The sequence below is a fragment of the Oncorhynchus nerka genome, linkage group LG3 (genome assembly GCF_034236695.1).
Source record: "Oncorhynchus nerka isolate Pitt River linkage group LG3, Oner_Uvic_2.0, whole genome shotgun sequence".
Taxonomy (NCBI): Eukaryota; Metazoa; Chordata; class Actinopteri; order Salmoniformes; family Salmonidae; genus Oncorhynchus; species Oncorhynchus nerka.
Genome location: NC_088398.1, coordinates 67,308,220 through 67,334,276, shown reverse-complemented (window position 1 = coordinate 67,334,276; position 26,057 = coordinate 67,308,220). Strand labels below are relative to the sequence as shown.

The window sequence follows — 26,057 nt, the reverse complement described above, 5'->3', positions numbered from 1 at the left end:
AGGAGACAGGGAAAGAGACAGGGAGAGGAGACAGGGAGAGGAGACAGGGAGAGGAGACAGGGAGAGGAGACAGGGAAAGAGACAGGGAGAGGAGACAGGGAAAGAGACAGGGAGAGGAGACAGGGAGAGGAGACAGGGAAAGAGACAGGGAGAGGAGACAGGGAGAGGAGACAGGGAAAGAGACAGGGAGAGGAGACAGGGAGAGGAGTCAGGGAGAGAGGCAGGGAGAGGAGACAGGGAAAGAGACAGGGAGAGGAGACAGGGAGAGGAGACAGGGAAAGAGACAGGGAGAGGAGACAGGGAGAGGAGACAGGGAGAGGAGACAGGGAAAGAGACAGGGAGAGGAGACAGGAAGAGGAGTCAGGGATTGGAGACAGGGAAAGAGACAGGGAGAGGAGACAGGGAGAGGAGTCAGGGAGAGGAGACAGGGAGAGACAAAGGGAGAGAGAAAGAGAGAGGAGAAAGGAAGAGGATACAGGGAGAGGAGACAAGGAGGGAGACAGGGAGAGGAGAAAGGGAAAGAGACAGGGAGAGGAGACAGGGAGAGGAGTCAGGGAGATAGACAGGGAGAGGAGACAGGGAGAGGAGACAGGGAGAGGAGACAGGGAGAGGAGACAGGGAGAGGAGACAGGGAGAGAGACAGGGAGAGGAGACAGGGAGATGAGACAGGGGGAGGAGACAGGGAGAGGAGACAGGGAGAGGAGACAGGGAGAGAGACAGGGAGAGGAGACAGGGAGATGAGACAGGGGGAGGAGACAGGGAGAGGAGACAGGGAGAGGAGTCAGGGAGAGAGGCAGGGAGAGGAGACAGGGAAAGAGACAGGGAGAGGAGACAGGGAGAGGAGACAGGGAAAGAGACAGGGAGAGGAGACAGGGAGAGGAGTCAGGGAGAGAGGCAGGGAGAGGAGACAGGGAAAGAGACAGGGAGAGGAGACAGGGAGAGGAGACAGGGAAAGAGACAGGAGAGGAGACAGAGAGAGACAGGAGAGGAGACAGGGAAAGAGACAGGGAAGAGGAGACAGGAAGAGGAGTCAGGGATTGGAGACAGGGAAAGAGACAGGGAGAGGAGACAGGGAGAGGAGTCAGGGAGAGGAGACAGGGAGAGACAAAGGGAGAGAGAAAGAGAGAGGAGAAAGGAAGAGGATACAGGGAGAGGAGACAAGGAGGGAGACAGGGAGAGGAGAAAGGGAAAGAGACAGGGAGAGGAGACAGGGAGAGGAGTCAGGGAGATAGACAGGGAGAGGAGACAGGGAAAGAGACAGGGAGAGGAGACAGGGAGAGGAGACAGGGAGAGGAGACAGGGAGAGAGACAGGGAGAGGAGACAGGGAGATGAGACAGGGGGAGGAGACAGGGAGAGGAGACAGGGAGAGGAGACAGGGTGAGGAGACAGGGAAAGAGACAGGGAGAGGAGACAGGGAAAGAGACAGGGAGAGGAGACAGGGAGAGGAGACAGGGAAAGAGACAGGAGAGGAGACAGGGAGAGGAGACAGGGAAAGAGACAGGAGAGAGGGAGGACAGGAGAGGATTGGAGACAGGGAAAGAGACAGGGAAAGAGACAGGGAGAGGAGACAGGAGAGGCAGGGAGAGAGACAGGGAAAGAGACAGGGAGAGGAGACAGGGAAAGAGACAGGGAGACAGGAGAGGAGACAGGGAGGAGACAGGGAGAGAGACAGGGAGAGGAGACAGGAAAGAGACAGGGAGAGGAGACAGGGAGAGGAGACAGGGAAAGAGACAGGGAGAGGAGACAGGGATCGGAGACAGGGAGAGGAGACAGGGAAAGAGACAGGGAGAGGAGACAGGAAGAGGAGTCAGGGATTGGAGACAGGGAAAGAGACAGGGAGAGGAGACAGGGAGAGGAGTCAGGGAGAGGAGACAGGGAGAGACAAAGGGAGAGAGAAAGAGAGAGGAGAAAGGAAGAGGATACAGGGAGAGGAGACAGGGAGAGGAGACAGGGAAAGAGACAGGGAGAGGAGACAGGGATAGAAGACAGGGAGAGGAGACAGGGAAAGAGACAGGGAGAGGAGACAGGGAGAGGAGACAGGGAAAGAGACAGGGAGAGGAGACAGGGAAAGAGACAGGGAGAGGAGTCAGGGATTGGAGACAGGGAAAGAGACAGGGAGAGGAGACAGAGAGAGGAGACAGGGAGAGGAGACAGGGAGAGGAGACAGGGAGAGGAGACAGGGAGAGGAGACAGGGAGAGGAGACAGGGAAAGAGACAGGGAGAGGAGACAGGGAGAGAGGAGACAGGGAGAGAGACAGGGAGAGGAGACAGGGAGAGGAGACAGGGAAAGAGACAGGGAGAGGAGACAGGGAGAGGAGACAGGGAGAGGAGACAGGGAAAGAGACAGGGAGAGGAGACAGGGAAAGAGACAGGGAGAGGAGACAGGGATAGAGACAGGGAGAGGAGACAGGGAGAAGAGACAGGGAGAGGAGACAGGGAGAGGAGACAGGGAGAGGAGACAGGAGAGGAGACAGGGAAAGAGACAGGGAGAGGAGACAGGGAAGAGGAGACAGGGAAGACAGGGAAAGAGACAGGAGAGGAGACAGGAGAGGAGACAGGAGAGAGACAGGGAGAGGAGACAGGGAAAGAGACAGGGAGAGGAGACAGGGAGAGGAGACAGGGAGGAGACAGGGAAAGAGACAGGGAAAGAGACAGGGAGAGGAGACAGGGAAAGAGACAGGGAGAGGAGACAGGGAAAGAGACAGGGAGAGGAGACAGGGAGAGGAGACAGGGAGAGGAGACAGGGAGAAGAGACAGGGAGAGGAGACAGGGAGAGAGACAGGGAGAGGAGACAGGGAGAAGAGACAGGAAAGAGACAGGGAGAGGAGACAGGGAGAGAGACAGAGAGAGAGACAGGAGAGGAGACAGGGAAAGAGACAGGGAGAGGAGACAGGGAGAGGAGACAGGGAAAGAGACAGGGAGAGGAGACAGGGAGAGGAGTCAGGGAGAGGAGACAGGGAAAGAGACAGGGAGAGGAGACAGGGAGAGGAGTCAGGGAGGAGACAGGGAAAGAGACAGGAGAGGAGACAGGGAGAGGAGTCAGGGAGAGGAGACAGGGAGAGACAAAGGAGAGAGAAAGAGAGAGGAGAAAGGAAGAGGATACAGGGAGAGGAGAGACAAGGAGGGAGACAGGAGAGGAGAAAGGGAAAGAGACAGGGAGAGGAGACAGGGAGAGGAGACAGGGAGATAGACAGGAGAGGAGACAGGAGAGGAGACAGGGAGAGGAGACAGGGAGAGGAGACAGGGAGAGGAGACAGGGAGAGAGACAGGGAGAGGAGACAGGGAGATGAGACAGGGGGAGGAGACAGGGAGAGGAGACAGGGAGAGGAGACAGGGAGAGAGACAGGGAGAGGAGACAGGGAGATGAGACAGGGGAGGAGACAGGGAGAGGAGACAGGGAGAGGAGTCAGGGAGAGAGGCAGGAGAGGAGACAGGGAAAGAGACAGGGAGAGGAGACAGGGAGAGGAGACAGGGAAAGAGACAGGGAGAGGAGACAGGGAGAGGAGTCAGGGAGAGAGGCAGGGAGAGGAGACAGGGAAAGAGACAGGGAGAGGAGACAGGGAGAGGAGACAGGGAAAGAGACAGGGAGAGGAGACAGGGAGAGGAGACAGGGAGAGGAGACAGGGAAAGAGACAGGAGAGGAGACAGGAAGAGGAGTCAGGATTGAGACAGGGAAAGAGACAGGGAGAGGAGACAGGGAGAGGAGTCAGGGAGAGGAGACAGGGAAAGAGACAAAGGAGAGAGAAAGAGAGAGGAGAAAGGAAGAGGATACAGGGAGAGGAGACAAGGAGGGAGACAGGGAGAGGAGAAAGGAAAGAGACAGGGAAAGGAGACAGGGAGAGGAGACAGGGAGATAGACAGGGAGAGGAGACAGGGAAAGAGACAGGGAGAGGAGACAGGGAGAGGAGACAGGGAGAGGAGACAGGAGAGAGACAGGAGAGGAGACGGGGAGATGAGACAGGGAGAGGAGACAGGGAGAGGAGACAGGGGAGAGGAGACAGGGTGAGGAGACAGGGAAAGAGACAGGGAGAGGAGACAGGGAAAGAGACAGGAGAGGAGACAGGGAGAGGAGACAGGGAAAGAGACAGGGAGAGGAGACAGGGAGAGGAGACAGGGAAAGAGACAGGGAGAGGAGGCAGGGAGAGGAGTCAGGGATTGGAGACAGGGAAAGAGACAGGGAGAGGAGACAGGGAGAGGAGTCAGGGGAGAGAGGCAGGGAGAGGAGACAGGGAAAGAGACAGGGAGAGGAGACAGGGAGAGAGGAGACAGGGAAAGAGACAGGAGAGGAGACAGGGAGAGGAGACAGGGAGAGAGGCAGGGAGAGGAGACAGGGAAAGAGACAGGGAGAGGAGACAGGGAGAGGAGACAGGGAAAGAGACAGGAGAGGAGACAGGGAGAGGGAGACAGGGAGAGGAGACAGGGAAAGAGACAGGGAGAGGAGACAGGAGAGGAGTCAGGGAAAGAGACAGGAAAGAGACAGGGAGAGGAGACAGGGGAGAGGAGACAGGGAGAGAGACAGGAGAGAGACAGGGAGAGAGACAGAGAGAGGAGACAGGGAAGAGAGACAGGGAGAGGAGACAGGAGAGAGAGACAGGGAGAGGAGACAGGGAAAGAGACAGGGAGAGGAGACAGGGAGAGGAGACAGGAGAGGAGACAGGGAGAGAGACAGGGAGAGGAGACAGGGAGGAGACAGGGAGAGGAGACAGGGAGAGGAGACAGGGAGAGAGACAGGAGAGAGACAGGGAGAGGAGACAGGGATTGGAGACAGGGAAAGAGACAGGAGAGGAGACAGGGAGAGGAGACAGGGAGAGGAGACAGGGAAAGAGACAGGGAGAGAGACAGGGAGAGGAGACAGGGAGAGGAGACAGGGAGAGGAGACAGGGAAAGAGACAGGGAGAGGAGACAGGGAGAGAAGACAGGGAGAGGAGACAGGGAAAGAGACAGGGAGAGGAGACAGGGAGAGGAGACAGGGAAAGAGACAGGGAGAGGAGACAGGGAGAGGAGACAGGGAAAGAGACAGGGAGAGGAGACAGGGAAAGAGACAGGGAGAGGAGACAGAGAGAGGAGACAGGGAGAGGAGACAGGGAGAGGAGACAGGGAGAGGAGACAGGGAGAGGAGACAGGGAAAGAGACAGGGAGAGGAGACAGGGAGAGGAGACAGGGAAAGAGACAGGGAGAGGAGACAGGGAGAGGAGACAGGGAAAGAGACAGGGAGAGGAGACAGGGAAGGAGACAGGGAGAGGAGACAGGGAGAGGAGACAGGGAAAGAGACAGGGAGAGGAGACAGGGAGAGGAGACAGGAAAAAGAGACAGGGAGAGGAGACAGGGAGAGGAGACAGGGAAAGAGACAGGGAGAGGAGACAGGGAGAGGAGACAGGGGAGAGAGAGAGACAGGGAAAGAGACAGGGAGAGGAGACAGGGAGAGGAGACAGGGAAAGAGACAGGAGAGGAGACAGGGAGAGGAGACAGGGAAAGAGACAGGGGAGAGGAGACATGGAGAGGAGACAGGGAGAGGAGACAGGGAGAGGAGACAGGGAAAGAGACAGGGAGAGGAGAAAGGGAGAGGAGACAGGGAAAGAGACAGGAGAGAGAGACAGGGAGAGGAGTCAGGGATTGGAGACAGGGAAAGAGACAGGGAGAGGAGACAGGAGAGGAGAGTCAGAGAGAGACAGGGAGAGGAGACAGGGAGAGGAGACAGGGAGAGGAGACAGGGAGAGGAGACAGGGAAAGAGACAGGGAGAGGAGAAAGGGAGAGGAGACAGGGAAAGAGACAGGGAGAGGAGACAGGGAGAGGAGTCAGGGATTGGAGACAGGGAAAGAGACAGGGAGAGGAGACAGGGAGAGGAGTCAGGGAGAGAGGCAGGGAGAGGAGGCAGGGAGAGGAGACAGGGAAAGAGACAGGGAGAGGAGACGGACATAGACAGGGAAACAAGATGGACATAGACAGGGAAAGGAGACGGACATAGACAGGGAAAGGAGACGGACATAGACAGGGACATAGACAGGGAAAGGAGACGGACATAGACAGGGACATAGACAGGGAAAGGAGACGGGGAGAGGAGACGAGGAGATGAGACAGGGAGAGGAGACAGGGAGAGGAGACAGGGAGAGGAGACAGGGAAAGAGACAGAGAGAGGAGACGGACATAGAAGGGAGAGAGACAGGGAGAGGAGACAGGGAGAGAGACAGAGAGAGGAGACAGGGAAAGAGACAGGGAGAGGAGACAGGGAGAGGAGTCAGGGATTGGAGACAGGGAAAGAGACAGGGAGAGGAGTCAGGGATTGGAGACAGGGAAAGAGACAGGGAGAGGAGACAGGGAGAGGAGTCAGGGAGAGAGGCAGGGAGAGGAGTCAGGGAGAGGAGTCAGGGAGAGAGGCAGGGAGAGAGGCAGGGAGAGGAGACAGGGAGAGGAGACAGGGAGAGGAGACAGGGAGAGAAGTCAGGGAGAGGAGACAGGGAGAGGAGTCAGGGAGAGAGGCAGGGAGAGGAGACAGGGAGAGGAGACAGGGAGAGGAGTCAGGGAGAGAGACAGGGAGAGGAGACAGGGAGAGGAGACAGGGAGAGGAGACAGGGAGAGGAGACAGGGAGAGGAGTCAGGGATTGGAGACAGGGAAAGAGACAGGGAGAGGAGACAGGGAGAGGAGACAGGGAGAGGAGACAGGGAAAGAGACAGGGAGAGGAGACAGGGAGAGGAGTCAGGGAGAGGAGTCAGGGAGAGAGGCAGGGAGAGGAGACAGGGAAAGAGACAGGGAGAGGAGACAGGGATAGAAGACAGGGAGAGGTGACAGGGAAAGAGACAGGGAGAGGAGACAGGGAGAGGAGACAGGGAAAGAGACAGGGAGAGGAGACAGGGAGAGGAGACAGGGAAAGAGACAGGGAGAGGAGACAGGGAAAGAGACAGGGAGAGGAGACAGGGAGAGGAGACAGGGAAAGAGACAGGGAGAGGAGACAGGGAGAGGAGACAGGGAGAGGAGACAGGGAGAGGAGACAGGGAAAGAGACAGGGAGAGGAGACAGGGAGAGGAGACAGGGAAAGAGACAGGAGAGGAGACAGGGAGAGGAGACAGGGAAAGAGACAGGGAGAGGAGTCAGGGAAGAGACAGGGAGAGGAGACAGGGAGAGGAGACAGGGAGAGGAGTCAGGGAGAGAGGCAGGGAGAGGAGACAGGGAAAGAGACAGGGAGAGGAGACAGGGAGAGGAGACAGGGAAAGAGACAGGGAGAGGAGACAGGGAGAGGAGACAGGGAAAGAGACAGGGAGAGGAGACAGGGAGAGGAGACAGGGAAAGAGACAGGGAGAGGAGACAGGGAGAGACAGGAGAGAGACAGGGAGAGGAGACAGGGAAAGAGACAGGAGAGGAGACAGGGAGAGGAGACAGGGAAAGAGACAGGGAGAGGAGACAGGGAGAGGAGACAGGGAAAGAGACAGGGAGAGGAGACAGGGAGAGGAGACAGGGAAAGAGACAGGGAGAGGAGACAGGGAAAGAGACAGGGAGAGGAGACAGGGAGAGGAGTCAGGGATTGGAGACAGGGAAAGAGACAGGGAGAGGAGACAGGGAGAGGAGTCAGGGAGAGAGGCAGGGAGAGGAGACAGGGAAAGAGACAGGGAGAGGAGACAGGGAGAGGAGTCAGGGAAAGAGACAGGGAGAGGAGACAGGGAGAGGAGACAGGGAGAGAGGCAGGGAGAGGAGTCAGGGATTGGAGACAGGGAAAGAGACAGGGAAAGAGACAAGGAGAGGAGACAGGGAGAGGAGACAGGGAAAGAGACAGGGAGAGGAGACAGGGAGAGGAGACAGGGAGAGGAGACAGGGAGAGGAGTCAGGGATTGGAGACAGGGAAAGAGACAGGGAGAGGAGTCAGGGATTGGAGACAGGGAAAGAGACAGGGAGAGGAGACAGGGAGAGGAGACAGGGAGAGGAGACAGGGAGAGGAGACAGGGAAAGAGACAGGGAGAGGAGACAGGGAGAGGAGACAGGGAAAGAGACAGGGAGAGGAGACAGGGAGAGGAGACAGGGAGAGGAGACAGGGAAAGAGACAGGGAAAGAGACAGGGAGAGGAGACAGGGAGAGGAGACAGGGAGAGGAGACAGGGAAAGAGACAGGGAGAGGAGACAGGGAGAGGAGACAGGGAGAGGAGACAGGGAAAGAGACAGGGAGAGGAGACAGGGAGAGGAGACAGGGAAAGAGACAGGGAGAGGAGACAGGGAAAGAGACAGGGAGAGGAGACAGGGAGAGGAGACAGGGAAAGAGACAGGGAGAGGAGACAGGGAGAGGAGACAGGGAGAGGAGTCAGGGATTGGAGACAGGGAAAGAGACAGGGAGAGGAGACAGGGAGAGGAGACAGGGAGAGGAGTCAGGGAGAGAGGCAGGGAGAGGAGACAGGGAAAGAGACAGGGAGAGGAGACAGGAGAGGAGACAGGGAAAGAGACAGGAGAGGAGACAGGGAGAGGAGACAGGGAAAGAGACAGGGAGAGGAGACAGGGAAAGAGACAGGGAAAGAGACAGGGAGAGGAGACAGGGAAAGAGACAGGAGAGAGACAGGGAGAGGAGACAGGGAAAGGAGACGGACATAGACAGGGAAAGGAGACGGACATAGACAGGGAGGGAGACAGGGAAAGGAGACGGACAGAGACAGGGACAGGAGACAGGGAAAGGAGACGGGGAGAGGAGACGAGGAGATGAGACAGGGAGAGGAGACAGGGAGAGGAGACAGGGAGAGGAGACAGGGGAGAGAGAGACAGGAGAGGGAGAGAGACAGGGAGAGGAGACAGGGAAGAGACAGGAGAGGAGACAGGAGAGGAGACAGGGAGAGGAGACAGGGAGAGAGACAGGGAGAGGAGACAGGGAAAGAGACAGGGAGAGGAGACAGGGAGAGGAGACAGGGAGAGGAGACAGGGAGAGAGACAGGGAGAGGAGTCAGGGATTGGAGACAGGGAAAGAGACAGGGAAAGAGACAAGAGAGAGGAGACAGGGAGAGGAGACAGGGAAAGAGACAGGGAGAGGAGACAGGGAGAGGAGACAGGGAGAGGAGTCAGGGATTGGAGACAGGGAAAGAGACAGGGAGAGGAGTCAGGGATTGGAGACAGGGAAAGAGACAGGAGAGGAGAGGAGACAGGGAGAGGAGACAGGGAGAGGAGACAGGGAGAGGAGACAGGGAAAGAGACAGGGAGAGGAGACAGGCAGAGGAGACAGGGAAAGAGACAGGGAGAGGAGACAGGAGAGGAGACAGGAGAGGAGACAGGGAAAGAGACAGGGAAAGAGACAGGGAGAGGAGACAGGAGAGGAGACAGGGAGAGGAGACAGGGAAAGAGACAGGGAGAGGAGACATGGATTGGAGACAGGGAAAGAGACAGGGAAGGAGACAGGGAGAGGAGACAGGGAGAGGAGACAGGGAGAGGAGTCAGGGAGAGGAGACAGGAAAGGAGACAGGGAAAGAGACAGGAGAGGAGACAGGGAGAGGAGACAGGGAGAGGAGACAGGGAGAGAGACAGGGAGAGGAGACAGGGAGAGGAGACAGGGAGAGGAGACAGGGAGAGGAGACAGGGAGAGGAGACAGGGAGAGGAGTCAGGGATTTGAGACAGGGAGAGGAGACAGGGAGAGGAGACAGGGAGAGGAGACAGGGAAAGAGACAGGGAGAGGAGTCAGGGATTGGAGACAGGGAAAGAGACAGGGAGAGGAGACAGGGAAAGAGACAGGGAGAGGAGACAGGGAAAGAGACAGGGAGAGGAGACAGAGAGAGGAGACAGGGAGAGGAGACAGGGAGAGGAGACAGGGAGAGGAGACAGGGATAGGAGACAGGGAGAGGAGACAGGGAAAGAGACAGGGAGAGGAGACAGGGAGAGGAGACAGGGAAAGAGACAGGGAGAGGAGACAGGGTGAGGAGACAGGGAAAGAGACAGGGAGAGGAGACAGGGAGAGGAGACAGGGAAAGAGACAGGGAGAGGAGACAGGGAGAGGAGACAGGGAAAGAGACAGGGAGAGGAGACAGGGAGAGGAGACAGGGAGAGGAGACGGACATAGACAGGGAGAGAGACAGGGAGAGGAGACAGGGAGAGATACAGAGAGAGGAGACAGGGAAAGAGACAGAGGAGAGAGGAGACAGGGAGAGAGACAGGGAGAGAGGCAGGGAGAGGAGACAGGGAAAGAGACAGGGAGAGGAGACAGGGAGAGGAGACAGGGAAAGAGACAGGGAGAGGAGACAGGGAGAAGAGACAGGGGAGAGAGGCAGGGAGAGGAGACAGGGATTGGAGACAGGGAAAGAGACAGGGAAAGAGACAAGGAGAGGAGACAGGGAGAGGAGACAGGGAAAGAGACAGGAGAGGAGTCAGGGGATTGGAGACAGGGAAAGAGACAGGGAGAGGAGACAGGAGAGGAGACAGGAGACGGAGACAGGGAGACAGGGAAAGAGACAGGAGAGAGGAGACAGAGGAGAGGAGACAGGGAAAGAGACAGGGAGAGGAGACAGGGAGAGGAGACAGGGAGAGGAGACAGGGAAAGAGACAGGGAAAGAGACAGGAGACAGGGAGGAGACAGGGAGAGGAGACAGGGAGAGGAGACAGGGAAAGAGACAGGGAGAGGAGACAGGGAGAGGAGACAGGGAGAGGAGACAGGGAAAGAGACAGGGAGAGGAGACAGGGAGAGGAGACAGGGAAAGAGACAGGGAGAGGAGACAGGGAAAGAGACAGGGAGAGGAGACAGGGAGAGGAGACAGGGAAAGAGACAGGGAGAGGAGACAGGGAGAGGAGACAGTGAGAGGAGTCAGGATTGGAGACAGGGAAAGAGACAGGAGAGGAGACAGGGAGAGAGACAGGAGAGGAGTCAGGGAGAGAGACAGGGAGAGGAGACAGGGAAAGAGACAGGGAGAGGAGACAGGGAGAGGAGACAGGGAAAGAGACAGGAGAGGAGACAGGGAGAGGAGACAGGGAAAGAGACAGGAGAGAGAGAGACAGGGAGAGGAGACAGGAAAGAGACAGGGAGAGGAGACAGGGAGAGGAGACAGGGAAAGAGACAGGGAGAGGAGACGGACATAGACAGGGAAAGGAGACGGACATAGACAGGGACATAGACAGGGAAAGGAGACGGACATAGACAGGGACATAGACAGGGAAAGGAGACGGGGAGAGGAGACGAGGAGATGAGACAGGGAGAGGAGACAGGGGAGACAGGGAAAGAGACAGGGAAAGAGACAGAGACAGGGGAAAGAGACAGGGAGAGGAGACAGGGAGAGGAGACAGAGAGGAGTCAGGGATTGGAGACAGGGAAAGAGACAGGGAGAGGAGACAGGAGAGGAGACAGGGAGAGGAGTCAGGGAGAGGAGGCAGGGAGAGGAGACAGGGAAAGAGACAGGGAGAGGAGACAGGGAGAGGAGACAGGGAAAGAGACAGGAGAGGAGACAGGGAGAGGAGACAGGGAAAGAGACAGGGAGAGGAGACAGGGAGAGGAGACAGGGAAAGAGACAGGGAGAGGAGACAGGGAGAGGAGACAGGGAAAGAGACAGGGAGAGGAGACGGACATAGACAGGGAAAGGAGACGGACATAGACAGGGAAAGGAGACGGACATAGACAGGGACGTAGACAGGGAAAGGAGACGGACATAGACAGGGACATAGACAGGGAAAGAGACGGGGAGAGGAGATTGGAGACAGGAGATGAGACAGGGAGAGGAGTCATGGATTGGAGACAGGGAAAGAGACAGGGAGAGGAGACAGGGAGAGGAGTCAGGGAGAGGAGTCAGGGAGAGGAGTCAGGGAGAGGAGACAGGGAGAGGAGTCAGGGAGAGAGGCAGGGAGAGGAGACAGGGAGAGGAGACAGGGAGAGGAGTCAGGGAGAGAGACAGGGAGAGGAGACAGGGAGAGGAGACAGGGAGAGGGGACAGGGAGAGGAGACAGGGAGAGGAGACAGGGAGAGGAGACAGGGAGAGGAGACAGGGATTTGAGACAGGGAGAGGAGACAGGGAGAGGAGACAGGGAGAGGAGACAGGGAAAGAGACAGGGAGAGGAGTCAGGGATTGGAGACAGGGAAAGAGACAGGGAGAGGAGACAGGGAAAGAGACAGGGAGAGGAGACAGGGAAAGAGACAGGGAGAGGAGACAGAGAGAGGAGACAGGGAGAGGAGACAGGGAGAGGAGACAGGGAGAGGAGACAGGGATAGAGACAGGGAGAGGAGAGAGAGGAGACAGGGAAAGAGACAGGGAGGAGAGGGAGACAGGGAGAGGAGACAGGGAAAGAGACAGGGAGAGGAGACAGGGAGAGGAGACAGGGAAAGAGACAGGGAAAGAGACAGGGAGAGGAGACAGGGAGAGGAGACAGGGAGAGGAGACAGGGAAAGAGACAGGGAGAGGAGACAGGAAGAGGAGTCAGGGATTGAAGACAGGGAAAGAGACAGGGAGAGGAGACAGGGAGAGGAGTCAGGGAGAGAGGCAGGGAGAGGAGACAGGGAAAGAGACAGGGAGAGGAGACAGGGAGAGGAGACAGGGAGAGGAGACAGGGAGAGGAGACAGGGAAAGAGACAGGCAGAGGAGACAGGGAGAGGAGACAGGGAAAGAGACAGGGAGAGGAGACAGGGAGAGGAGACAGGGAGAGGAGACAGGGAGAGGAGACAGGGAAAGAGACAGGGAGAGGAGGAAGGGAGAGGAGTCAGGGATTGGAGACAGGGAAAGAGACAGGGAGAGGAGACAGGGAGAGGAGTCAGGGAGAGAGGCAGGGAGAGGAGACAGGGAAAGAGACAGGGAGAGGAGACAGGGAGAGGAGACAGGGAAAGAGACAGGGAGAGGAGACAGGGAGAGGAGTCAGGGAGAGAGGCAGGGAGAGGAGACAGGGAAAGAGACAGGGAGAGGAGACAGGGAAAGAGACAGGGAGAGGAGACAGGGAGAGGAGACAGGGAGAGGAGACAGGGAAAGAGACAGGGAGAGGAGACAGGAAGAGGAGTCAGGGATTGGAGACAGGGAAAGAGACAGGGAGAGGAGACAGGGAGAGGAGTCAGGGAGAGGAGACAGGGAGAGACAAAGGGAGAGAGAAAGAGAGAGGAGAAAGGAAGAGGATACAGGGAGAGGAGACAAGGAGGGAGACAGGGAGAGGAGAAAGGGAAAGAGACAGGGAGAGGAGACAGGGAGAGGAGTCAGGAGATAGACAGGGAGAGGAGACAGGGAGAGGAGACAGGGAGAGGAGACAGGGAAGGGGACAGGGAGAGGAGACAGGGAGAGAGACAGGGAGAGAGACAGGGAGAGGAGACAGGGAGAAGAGACAGGAGAGGAGACAGGGAGAGGAGACAGGGAAAGAGACAGGGAGAGAGACAGGGAAAGAGACAGGGAGAGAGACAGGGAAAGAGACAGGGAAAGAGACAGGGAGAGGAGACAGGGAAAGAGACAGAGAGAGGAGACAGGGAGAGGAGACAGGGAAAGAGACAGGGAGAGGAGGCAGGGAGAGGAGTCAGGGATTGGAGACAGGGAAAGAGACAGGGAGAGGAGACAGGGAGAGGAGTCAGGGAGAGAGGCAGGGAGAGGAGACAGGGAAAGAGACAGGGAGAGGAGACAGGGAGAGGAGACAGGGAAAGAGACTGGGAGAGGAGACAGGGAGAGGAGTCAGGGAGAGAGGCAGGGAGAGGAGACAGGGAAAGAGACAGGGAGAGGAGACAGGGAAAGAGACAGGGAGAGGAGACAGGGAGAGGAGACAGGGAAAGAGACAGGGAGAGGAGACAGGAAGAGGAGTCAGGGATTGGAGACAGGGAAAGAGACAGGGAGAGGAGACAGGGAGAGGAGTCAGGGAGAGGAGACAGGGAGAGACAAAGGGAGATAGAAAGAGAGAGGAGAAAGGAAGAGGATACAGGGAGAGGAGACAAGGAGGGAGACAGGGAGAGGAGAAAGGGAAAGAGACAGGGAGAGGAGACAGGGAGAGGAGTCAGGGAGATAGACAGGGAGAGGAGACAGGGAGAGGAGACAGGGAGAGGAGACAGGGAGAGGAGACAGGGAGAGGAGACAGGGAGAGAGACAGGGAGAGAGACAGGGAGAGGAGACAGGGAGATGAGACAGGGGGAGGAGACAGGGAGAGGAGACAGCGAGAGGAGACATGGAGAGAGACAGGGAGAGAGACAGGGAGAGAGACAGGGAAACGTACAAAAGCCATCTTAGAAGCCTTTGATTAGGCTCATTATTTAAATGTCAGCCAACCACAGTAATCAGCCGGAGACAGTAAACTTGCTGGTCCCGGCTCTGACACAATGCTTGCCTGTCCTACTCCACTCTGCTCACAAAAACACCAGCACACACCCGACCATGCTCAATATATTATATACACACTACTGCTGCTATCAACACACACGGGGTGTGTGTGTGTGTGTGTGTGTGTGTGTGTGTGTGTGTGTGTGTGTGTGTGTGTGTGTGTGTGTGTGTGTGTGTGTTTTGACTGATACCTACACTTCAGAACAAGAAGCAGGTTTTGGGGGAGGGAGTCCTTGTTCTTCACCAGTGTTCCTGTGAGGTCATAGGCCATCTACCAATCAGAGAACAGACAGGCAGTTACATGACAAATATACACACACAACATAGGTGTGTGTGTGTGTGTGTGTGTGTGTGTGTGTGTGTGTGTGTGTGTGTGTGTGTGTGTGTGTGTGTGTGTGTGTGTGTGTGTGTGTGTGTGTGTGTGTGTGTGTGTGTGTGTGCATGAATGCCCACTCACTTGGCCTGTGTAGTGTTTCACAGTGAAGGCAGGACCCTGGTCTATGGGCGGGGGGTTGCCGTTGCCGTCCTTGGTTGTCAAGGAGATACCATGTGTGGGTGTGTTGTCGAGGTGTGACTGCAGTCTCTTGTAGAGGGTCTGTTCTGTAGGTCTCAGCGACTGGCTCTCCTCATCCATCACAGACAGCAGACCCTGAGGCTTCTGGGAAGATGGAGGACAGTGGTCATAGAATCACACATGGGAGAGAATTGTAACACACAGCTCCTAAATGTTTAATGATAGAATTTGAGGTAGTGTAATATGATCCTAGATCTTTGTAGTTTGACCTCAAAATCTATTTACACACACTCAAAACCAATACAAACTCCAAAGCCTTTTCAGGAATGAGAAATGTCTTGATGTTAAAGGGGTAGTCCCAGTTCTTAAAGGGGTGGCACGGCAGGGGCAAAAATATTACCAGGAAGAAGTCTAGAACAGCAGGTTGGTTGCTGGGCGACCGGAGCGTCTCCATGGCGATGGCCTCTTGTAGACACTCGGCCTGCTCCTGATGGAACAGCATCTCTGAGACGTACAGCCTCACACGCTCGTTGGTCATGTTCACACACAGCTGGGAACACACACACACAGACAAGTTAACACGGAAGTAAATGGTGCATTTCTAAACTGACTGAATGTGAAATGTAATGGACCCCAACGTCATGAAAAATCTTTACAGAAACAACCCAGGCATGGTGCACACTAATATAGGTTCCTCACGACTTCCCAAAGCACACCACTGCAATCTGGAGACCTTATACCAGAGGACTGTATGACCTCATCCTGACCCCATCCTAACCCTGCAGTCAGCACAGACAGAAAGTACATTGTCCATTCGGCAGCTTCTTCTCTGAGGGTGTTAGGCTGTGGATGGCTGGCGGTGAGATATGTCACATATATGATGTAGTGTACAGTGAGTTTACCAAACATTAGGAACACCATTTAGTTTCACCCCCCCCATTGTTGATACACACAGGAAACTGTTGAGCGTTAAAAACCCAGCAGCGTTGCAGTTCTTAACACAAACCTGTGCGCCTGGCACCTACCACCATAACCCGTTCAATGGCATTTCAATATTTTGTCTTGTCCATTCACCCTCTGAACAGCACACACACAATCCATGTCTCAATTTTTATTTTACTTTTATTTAACCAGGCAAGTCAGTTAAGAACAAATTCTTATTTTCAATGACGGCCTAGGAACAGTGGGTTAACTGCCTGTTCAGGGGCAGAACGACAGATCTGTACCTTGTCAGCTCGGGGGTTTGAACTTGCAACCTTCCGGTTACTAGTCCAATGCTCTAACCACTAGGCTACCCTGTCTCAAAGCTTTAAAAAATCCTTCTATAACCTGTCTCCTCCCCTCCATCTACACTGATTGATGTGGAAGTGACATCAATAAGGGATCATAGCTTTCACCTGGATTCACCTGGTCAGTCTGTCATGGAAAGAGCAGGTGTTCTTAATGTTTTGTACACTCAGTGTTGATTGTGGATTACAGGAAAAGGAGAACCGAGCACACCCCCATTCTCATCAATGGGACTGTAGTGGAGCAGATTGAGAGCTTCAAGTTCCTTGGTGTCCACATCACCAACAAACTAACATGGTCCAAACACACCAAGTGAGTCATTAAGAGGGAACGACAGAACCTATTCCCCCTCAGGAGACTGAAAAGACTGAAAGGACATGGGTCCTCAGATCCTCAAAAAGTTCTACAGCTGCACCATCGAGAGCATCCTGACCGGTTGCACCACTGCCTGGTATGGCCACTGCTCGGCCTCCGACAGCGAGGCACTACAGAGCGTAGTGCGTACAGCCCAGTACATCACTGGGGCCAAGCTTACTGCCATCCGGGATCTCTATACCAGTCGGTGTCAGAGGAACTCTCTAGCTGTAGACTGTTCTCTCTGCTACCGCACGGCAAGCGGTACCGGGGCACCAAGTCTAGGTCCAAGAGGCTCCTAAATAGCTTCTACCCCCAAACAATAAGACTTCTGAACATCTAGTCAAATGCCTACCCAGACTATTTGCATTGCCAACCCCCCACCCAGCCTCTTTTACTCTGCTGCGACTCTGTTATTATCTATAGATAGTCACTTTAATAACTCTACCTACATGTACATATTACCTAGACTAACCGGTGCCCCCACACATAGACCCTTCACCGGTACCCCCTGTATATAGCCTCGCTATTGTTATTTTACTGCTGCTCTTTAATTATTTGTTACTTTTATTTTTTATTCTTATTTTTTTAGGGTATTTAAAGAATATATATTTTTTACTCCATTGTTGGTTAAGGCTTTGTAGGTAAGCATTTCACTGTAAGGTCTGTAAGCATGTAACAAATACAATTTGATTTGATTTGTATATGAACAGCATATGGCGCAATGAGTAGTGAACCAATCTCATCTCCTAGCCTGGCTGGCACCATGGGAACAGTACAGAACAGAACACTCAGTACTACCGCATGGACTGAACTATGAACTATGAACCTACAGCTCAGTGAACAACACAGAACAGAACATATGGAGGTAGGAGGAGGTAAGGTTGTTTGTGTGTGTGTGTGTGTGTGTGTGTGTGTGTTTGTGTGTGTCTGCATTTTCTTATGAGTGTATATGAAGGATATCACAACGATATGTCAGAATCAACAGACATAATTTAATTGTGGCTATTTAATTTACATTTGATTTAGTCTAACTTGTATTTTAGACTAATTCTGTAGTCTTCCTTCCTTCAATATCTACTCGCTCGTCCTTGAGTGCCGTCTATGACAGCGTCGGTCAGTCAGTCCCAGCAGTGGTGAAGTCTGTAAAGCATGAACTCATTAAGGAAAAGCTGAACAGGTACAATACAGCCCTAATGAGCACAACTCTAATTAACAAGCCCATGCCACTAATGACCCTGATCACCGTGTGTGTGTGTGCATCATGTGTGTGTTCACCGTGCGAGTGTGTGTGCCATGCACACTGACACTGTTGGTTCAGTTACACCCATCTCTCCAGAGTGTAATGACTGTGATCCAGTGTTTAGATTTCATTAACAGAAAGGGGCTCCTCCAACACTGAGCTGAATGATAGAAACCTGAACAAACACACTGGGGAACGAGGAATCAAGGAGAACGGAGGAAGGTAGGGACGCTTTAACATTATTTTTTCGCTCCCCCCATCTAATTTATTTCTCTCTCTCCTCCTCTCTACTCATCTCTCTTTCTCTCTCTACCCATTTCTCTCTCTTTTTCAGATGCCCTTGAAAGTTTAGGTCAGTAAATCGCTCTATTCTGCCTAGATTAGAGAACATGCTGAAGAAGAAAAAAGCAATTGACATTTTACCATACACACACACACACACAGACAGACACAGACAAACACACAGACACACACACACACAGACAGACACAGACAAACACACAGACAGACACAGACAAACACACACACACACAGACAGACACAGACAAACACACACACACACACACACACACACACACACACACACACAAACACACACACACACACACACACACACACACACACACACACACACACACACACACACACACACAACTTTGTTTTTGGGACATCCCAAGGCCAGTTGGCTTCAAGCTGTGGAGGTAGAGATCAATAGAGACGTTGAAATATGGTGATGGTATTGAGCTACATGTTAAGCTGTACTGATTAATCTGCTGAACTGGACTAAGCCCTGCCCTCCCTAAATCATTACATTCTTAGGCTTGTCTGAGAGACTTTCTCTGGACCACTCTGCTCAATGGGCTTGGTGCTGCTGGGGACATGACATGATGATCTATCCTAGCTGAGGAACACAACACACGTACCTGGTGTATCTCAATATGCATACTGCCATGCTCCGAGCACCCAAATCGGAGCACACAACGATGAGAATATGAGTTCAAATGAAAGTATGCAAAACGGAGCACGTAGGGCTTCATTTGTAAACATTTCGAAGCATGAATCGATGCAAGTTTCAACTGAAATATTCCCATGACACAGCCATCACAACCGCCAACGTCACAACATTTCTTGAAAACAATGGTGGCTGGTTTTGAGCTGGAGGGAAAATGAACTCTGACTTCAGAATGAAATGTTGCTCATATGTTGCCTGACTAAAATAGCTTATCTTGATATGTTAATAAACATACTGAACAAAATATAAATGGAACATGTAAAGTGTTGGTCCCATGTTTCATTAGCTGAAGTAAAACATCCCAGAAATGTTCCATATGAACAAAAACGTTATTTCTCTAAATTGTTGTGGACAATTTTTTTTACATACCTGTTAATGAGCATTTATCCTTTGCCAATTTAATCCATCCACCTGACATTTGTGGCATAAACAGCATGACCATTACACAGGTGCACCTTGTGCTGGGGACAACAAAAGGCCACTCTAAAACGTGCAGTATTGTCACATAACACAATGCCACAGATGTCTCAGGTTTTGAGGGAACGTGCAATTGGCATGCTGACTGTAGAAATGTCCACCAGAGCTGTTACCAGAGAATTTAATGTTAATTTCTCTACCATATGCCACCTCCAACATGGTTTTAGAGAATTTGGCAGTATGTCCAACCGGACTCATAACCACAGACCACGACTGCCCAGGACCTCGACTGCCCAGGACCTCCACATCCGGCTTCTCCACCTGTAATAAAGCCCCTTTGTGGGGAAAAACTCATTCTGATTGGCAGGTCCTGGCTCCCCAGTGGGTGGGCCTATGGCCTAGGCCCACCCATGACTGCACCACTGCCCAGTCATGTGAAGTCCATAGATTAGGGCTTAATGAAGGGCTTAAGAAGCTGCTAAACTACACAATAGTAGATTTTGGTAGACAGAAGCTGCTAAGGTACACAATAGTAGATTTTGGTAGACAGAAGCTGCTAAGGTACACAATAGTAGATTTTGGTAGATAGAAGCTGCTAAGGTACACAATAGTAGATTTTGGTAGATAGAAGCTGCTAAGGTACACAATAGTAGATTTTGGTAGATAGAAGCTGCTAAGGTACACAATAGTAGATTTTGGTAGATAGAAGCTGCCAAGGTACACAATAGTAGATTTTGGTAGATAGAAGCTGCTAAGGTACACAATAGTAGATTTTGGTAGATAGAAGCTGCTAATGTACACAATAGTAGATTTTGGTAGATAGAAGCTGCTAAGGTACACAATAGTAGATTTTGGTAGATAGAAGCTGCTAAGGTACACAATAGTAGATTTTGGTAGATAGAAGCTGCTAATGTACACAATAGTAGATTTTGGTAGATAGAAGCTGCTAAGGTACACAATAGTAGATTTTGGTAGATAGAAGCTGCCAAGGTACACAATAGTAGATTTTGGTAGATAGAAGCTGCTAAGGTACACAATAGTAGATTTTGGTAGATAGAAGCTGCTAAGGTACACAATAGTAGATTTTGGTAGACAGAAGCTGCTAAGGTACACAATAGTAGATTTTGGTAGATAGAAGCTGCTAAGGTACACAATAGTAGATTTTGGTAGATAGAAGCTGCTAAGGTACACAATAGTAGATTTTGGTAGATAGAAGCTGCTAAGGTACACAATAGTAGATTTTGGTAGATAGAAGCTGCTAAGGTACACAATAGTAGATTTTGGTAGATAGAAGCTGCTAAGGTACACAATAGTAGATTTTGGTAGATAGAAGCTGCTAAGGTACACAATAGTAGATTTTGGTAGATAGAAGCTGCCAAGGTACACAATAGTAGATTTTGGTAGATAGAAGCTGCTAAGGTACACAATAGTAGATTTTGGTAGATAGAAGCTGCTAAGGTACACAATAGTAGATTTTGGTAGATAGAAGCTGCTAAGGTACACAATAGTAGATTTTGGTAGATAGAAGCTGCTAAGGTACACAATAGTAGATTTTGGTAGATAGAAGCTGCTAAGGTACACAATAGTAGATTTTGGTAGATAGAAGCTGCTAAGGTACACAATAGTAGATTTTGGTAGACAGAATATGCTCTTTGGTAAAAGGGGTAAATTGGTCAACATAAAGAAAGGAGGATATCACTTCTTGTATAGTATTGCTTACTAGGTGTTGTCTCATAAATGCTGTAACCACTCCCTCTTCAAATCAGGGTTGATTGGAAAAAGCTGTTCAAAAGAGGACGTTGTACTATCATAGTTGTACTCCCTGATGAAGGCCATGCAGCCGAAACGTATCCGGAGTGTTTCAACTTTGTTTCCAGTGAACATGCCATGAAGGCATTGTAATTCATTTTTTGAAGAGCCTTGGTCCTCCTTTGTTTTAGATGCTTGATATAGTTATCTTGTTTAGGAATGAGAAGAGAGAGCAACAGGGCTGAAAGAAAGAGATGGACAATAACTAAACGCTGTAATGAATCATAAGCACAGAAAACACACACACACACACACACACACACACACACACACACACACACACACACACACACACACCACGCCTAATCCAGGTGCGACACAGAGACAGGCATTGTGTCTGCTGTGGAGTTCAGCTGAGGACAGGACAACATCAGAGCACTGAATAACAACAGACCTCATCTCAGTTATTTACTACACAACACTAACTGTACTACAGAATCAACCCTGCTTGAAAATGAACAGTGCCCAGTTGTTCTGGTCTGAAAGGGTTAACCATACACTCAGAACAAAAGGTGCTATTGTAACGGATGTGAAATGCTAGCTTAGTTAGCGGTGGTGCGCGCTAAATAGTGTTTCAATCGGTGACATCAATTGCTCTGAGACCTTGAAGTAGTAGTTCCCCTTGCTCTGCAAGGGCCGCGCCTTTTGTGGAGCGATGGGTAACGGTGCTTCGTGGGTGACTGTTGTGGATGTGTGCAGAGGGTCCCTGGTTCGCGCCCTGGTATGGGCGAGGGGACGGTCTAAAGTTATACTGTTACACTATCTAGTACCTTAAAGGGTTCTATGGCTGTCCGCATAGGAAAACCCTTGGAATAACTGTTTTTGGTTGGGTTGCATGTAGAACCCTTTTGGTTCCAGGTAGAACCCTTTTTGGTTCCATGTGGAGCCCTTTCTACATAGGGTTCTACATGGAACCAAAAGGGTTCCACCTGGAATCAAAAAAGATTATCCTATGGGGACAGCCGAAGAAATACTTTTTTGGAGAAAAAAAAATCTGTAGATCTGGTATACAGTTCGCTAGTTGATACCTTTAAAACCTTCTCCACAGCCACAGACAGTAAGGATCACAGTAAATCAGTCTGCCCTTGAATTTCCCTCTTGTCTCTGACGTGAGAATATCTCAGTCATACTAGAGCCATACCATAGACATACCTTAGATAGGGAAAGATTGGAATCAGGTGAAAAACCATGTGTTGTGGAATGAACGTACCTGCTCAAATCCATTACTCTGGAATTCCTCAAATCCAAAGATGTCCAGGATTCCAATCTCAAGCGCTGGATCTCTGTGAGAGAAGGATGAATGGGGGGAAAGATTACCACAAACACACATGCAACCCACACGTTTGCTCTCACACGCGCACACACACGATAGTAGGCCTAGAAGTTCTAAAATAAACTGTTTACTGTTATCATATCCATCTTGTAAAAATCACTCACAGAACAAATGATAAAACTAAAATATGTTGTCTGTTTTTACTGTGTGTGTGTGTGTGTGTGTGTGAGTGAGTGAGTGAGTGGTTGAAGTCATTTCCGGTTACAACTTGCAGACTTGTTTTCGAGTTGCTGTGCGTTTTGTTGCCAACCTATTTTGCTACCTGACAACTTTAGGGTTTTTACTTTTTAATTACCGTTTAATATATATATATATTTTTTCCCTCAACTTTTTCACTCCGGACGCTTTATCTGGACACGATTCGTCAGGACCTCCAACAGCCGAAGCTAAGTAGTAACATTAACATGATGCCTTCTAATTGCAGTCGCTGTACTCGCCTTACGGCGAGGATAGCTGTGCTACAAGCCCAGCTTCAGACGCAATCGTTAGGCAAGGGTAATTTCAGTGTAGGAAAGGATGAAACAGCGTCTGTGCCACCAGTAAGTACAGATAGTAACGTTAGTATAAATCCCCTGGCACAGTACCCGCAGCTGGACAACTTTCTCACGGTTTCTGGAAGGAAATGCTGTAGGAACGCTCAACCGGTGTCGCTCATTCAGCCGACAGAAACTTTCAACCGGTTTTCCCCATTAAGCAGCGAGTTGGAGTCAGAGGCCGAGTCTTCTCTGGTCTCTACTCCTCTCGTTACGGGGTCTGAGACGCCGAAGCTTCCCACCATTAGCTCTGACAAATTGAAAACTCTAGTCATTGGCGACTCCATTACCCGCAGTATTAGACTTAAAACGAATCAACCAGCGATCATACACTGTTTACCAGGGGGCAGAGCTACCGATGTTAAGGCTAATCTGAAGATGGTGCTGGCTAAAGCTAAAACTGGCGAGTGTAGAGAGTATAGAGATATTGTTATCCACGTCGGCACCAACGATGTTAGGATGAAACAGTCAGAGATCACCAAGCGCAACATAGCTTCTGCGTGTAAATCAGCTAGAAAGACGTGTCGGCATCGAGTAATTATCTCTGGCCCCCTCCCAGTTAGGGGGAGTGATGAGCTCTACAGCAGAGTCTCACAACTCAATCGCTGGTTGAAAACTGTTTTCTGCCCCTCCCAAAAGATAGAATTTGTAGATAATTGGCCCTCTTTCTGGGACTCACCCACAAACAGGACCAAGCCTGACCTGCTGAGGAGTGACGGACTCCATCCTAGCTGGAGGGGTGCTCTCATCTTATCTACCAACATAGACAGGGCTCTAACTCCTCTAGCTCCACAATGAAATAGGGTGCAGGCCAGGCAGCAGGCTGTTAGCCAGCCTGCCAGCATAGTGGAGTCTGCCACTAGCACAGTCAGTGTAGTCAGCTCAGCTATCACCATTGAGGCCGTGTCTGTGCCTCGACCTAGGTTGGGCAAAACTAAACATGGCGGTGTTCACCTTAGCAATCTCACTAGGATAAAGACCACCTCCATTTCTGTCATTATTGAAAGAGATCATGATACCTCACATCTCAAAATAGGGCTACTTAATGTTAGATCCCTTACTTCAAAGGCAATTATAGTCAATGAACTAATCACTGATAATAATCTTGATGTGATTGGCCTGACTGAAACATGGCTTAAGCCTGATGAATTTACTGTGTTAAATGAGGCCTCACCTCCTGGCTACACTAGTAACCATATCCCCCGTGCATCCCGCAAAGGCGGAGGTGTTGCTAACATTTACGATAGCAAATTTCAATTTACAAAAAAAAATGACGTTTTTGTCTTTTGAGCTTCTAGTCATGAAATCTATGCAGCCTACTCAATCACTTTTTATAGCTACTGTTTACAGGCCTCCTGGGACATATACAGCGTTCCTCACTGAGTTCCCTGAATTCCTATTGGACCTTGTAGTCATAGCAGATAATATTCTAATCTTTGGTGACTTTAATATTCACATGGAAAAGTCCACAGACCCACTCCAAAAGGCTTTCGGAGCCATCCAACATGTCTCTGGACCCACTCACTGTCACAGTCATACGCTGGACCTAGTTTTGTCCCATGGAATAAATGTTGTGGATCTTAATGTTTTTCCTCATAATCCTGGACTATCGGACCACTATTTTATTACGTTTGCAATAGCAAAAAATAATCTGCTCAGACCCCAACCAAGGAACATCAAAAGTCGTGCTATAAATTCACAGACAACACAAAGATTCCTTGATGTCCTTCCAGATTCCCTCTGTCTACCCAAGGACGCCAGAGGACAAAAATCAGTTAACCACCTAACTGAGGAACTCAATTTAACCTTGCGCAATACCCTAGATGCAGTTGCACCCCTAAAAACTAAAAACATTTCTCAAAAGAAACTAGCTCCCTGGTACACAGAAAATACCCGAGCTCTGAAGCAAGCTTCCAGAAAATTGGAACGGAAATGGCGCCACACCAAACTGGAAGTCTTCCGACTAGCTTGGAAAGACAGTACCGTGCAGTACCGAAGAGCCCTTACTGCTGCTCGATCATCCTATTTTTCCAACTTAATTGAGGAAAATAAGAACAATCCGAAATTCCTTTTTGATACTGTCGCAAAGCTAACTAAAAAGCAGCATTCCCCAAGAGTGGATGACTTTCACTTTAGCAGTGATAAATTCATGAACTTCTTTGAGGAAAAGATTATGATTATTAGAAAGCAAATTATGGACTCCTCTTTAAATCTGCGTATTCCTTCAAAGCTCAGTTGTCCTGAGTCTGCACAACTCTCCCAGGACCTAGGATCAAAAGAGACGCTCAAGTGTTTTAGTACTATATCTCTTGACACAATGATGAAAATAATCATGGCCTCTAAACCTTCAAGCTGCATACTGGACCCTATTCCAACTAAACTACTGAAAGAGCTGCTTCCTGTGCTTGGCCCTCCTATGTTGAACATAATAAACGGCTCTCTATCCACCGGATGTGTACCAAACTCACTAAAAGTGGCAGTAATAAAGCCTCTCTTGAAAAAGCCAAACCTTGACCCAGAAAATATAAAAACTATCGGCCTATATCGAATCTTCCATTCCTCTCAAAAATGTTAGAAAAGGCTGTTGCGCAGAAACTTACTGCCTCCCTGAAGACAACCAATGTATATGAAATGCTTCAGTCTGGTTTTAGACCCCATCATAGCACTGAGACGGCACTTGTGAAGGTGGTAAATTACATTTTAATGGCATCGGACCAAGGCTCTGCATCTGTCCTCGTGCTCCTAGACCTTAGTGCTGCTTTTGATACCATCGATCACCACATTCTTTTGGAGAGATTGGAAACCCAAATTGGTCTACACGGACAAGTTCTGGCCTGGTTTAGATCTTATCTGTCGGAAAGATATCAGTTTGTCTCTGTGAATGGTTTGTCCTCTGACAAATCAACTGTAAATTTCGGTGTTCCTCAAGGTTCCGTTTTAGGACCACTATTGTTTTCACTATATATTTTACCTCTTGGGGATGTTATTCGAAAACATAATGTTAACTTTCACTGCTATGCGGATGACACACAGCTGTACATTTCAATGAAACATGGTGAAGCCCCAAAATTGCCCTTGCTAGAAGCATGTGTTTCAGACATAAGGAAGTGGATGGCTGCAAACGTTCTACTTTTAAACTCGGACAAAACAGAGATGCTTGTTCTAGGTCCCAAGAAACAAAGAGATCTTCTGTTGAATCTGACAAGTAATCTTAATGGTTGTACAGTCGTCTCAAATAAAACTGTGAAGGACCTCGGCGTTACTCTGGACCCTGATCTCTCTTTTGCTAGAATCCTGACTAGAACCAAAAAATTTGATCATATTACTCCAGTGCTAGCCTCT

General features: G+C 51.1%; 1 protein-coding gene across 1 annotated transcript in view; it reads right to left on the bottom strand.

The window, feature by feature from the left end:
- LOC115126000 (unconventional myosin-XVI-like) overlaps positions 1 to 26,057 on the bottom strand; it is a 344,854-nt gene that overhangs the window by 156,505 nt on the left and 162,292 nt on the right. Inside the window, 4 exon segments of the mRNA XM_065005768.1 lie at positions 14,409 to 14,484; positions 14,671 to 14,871; positions 15,128 to 15,277; positions 22,060 to 22,132. Coding sequence (XP_064861840.1) covers positions 14,409 to 14,484; positions 14,671 to 14,871; positions 15,128 to 15,277; positions 22,060 to 22,132 — 500 coding nt within the window.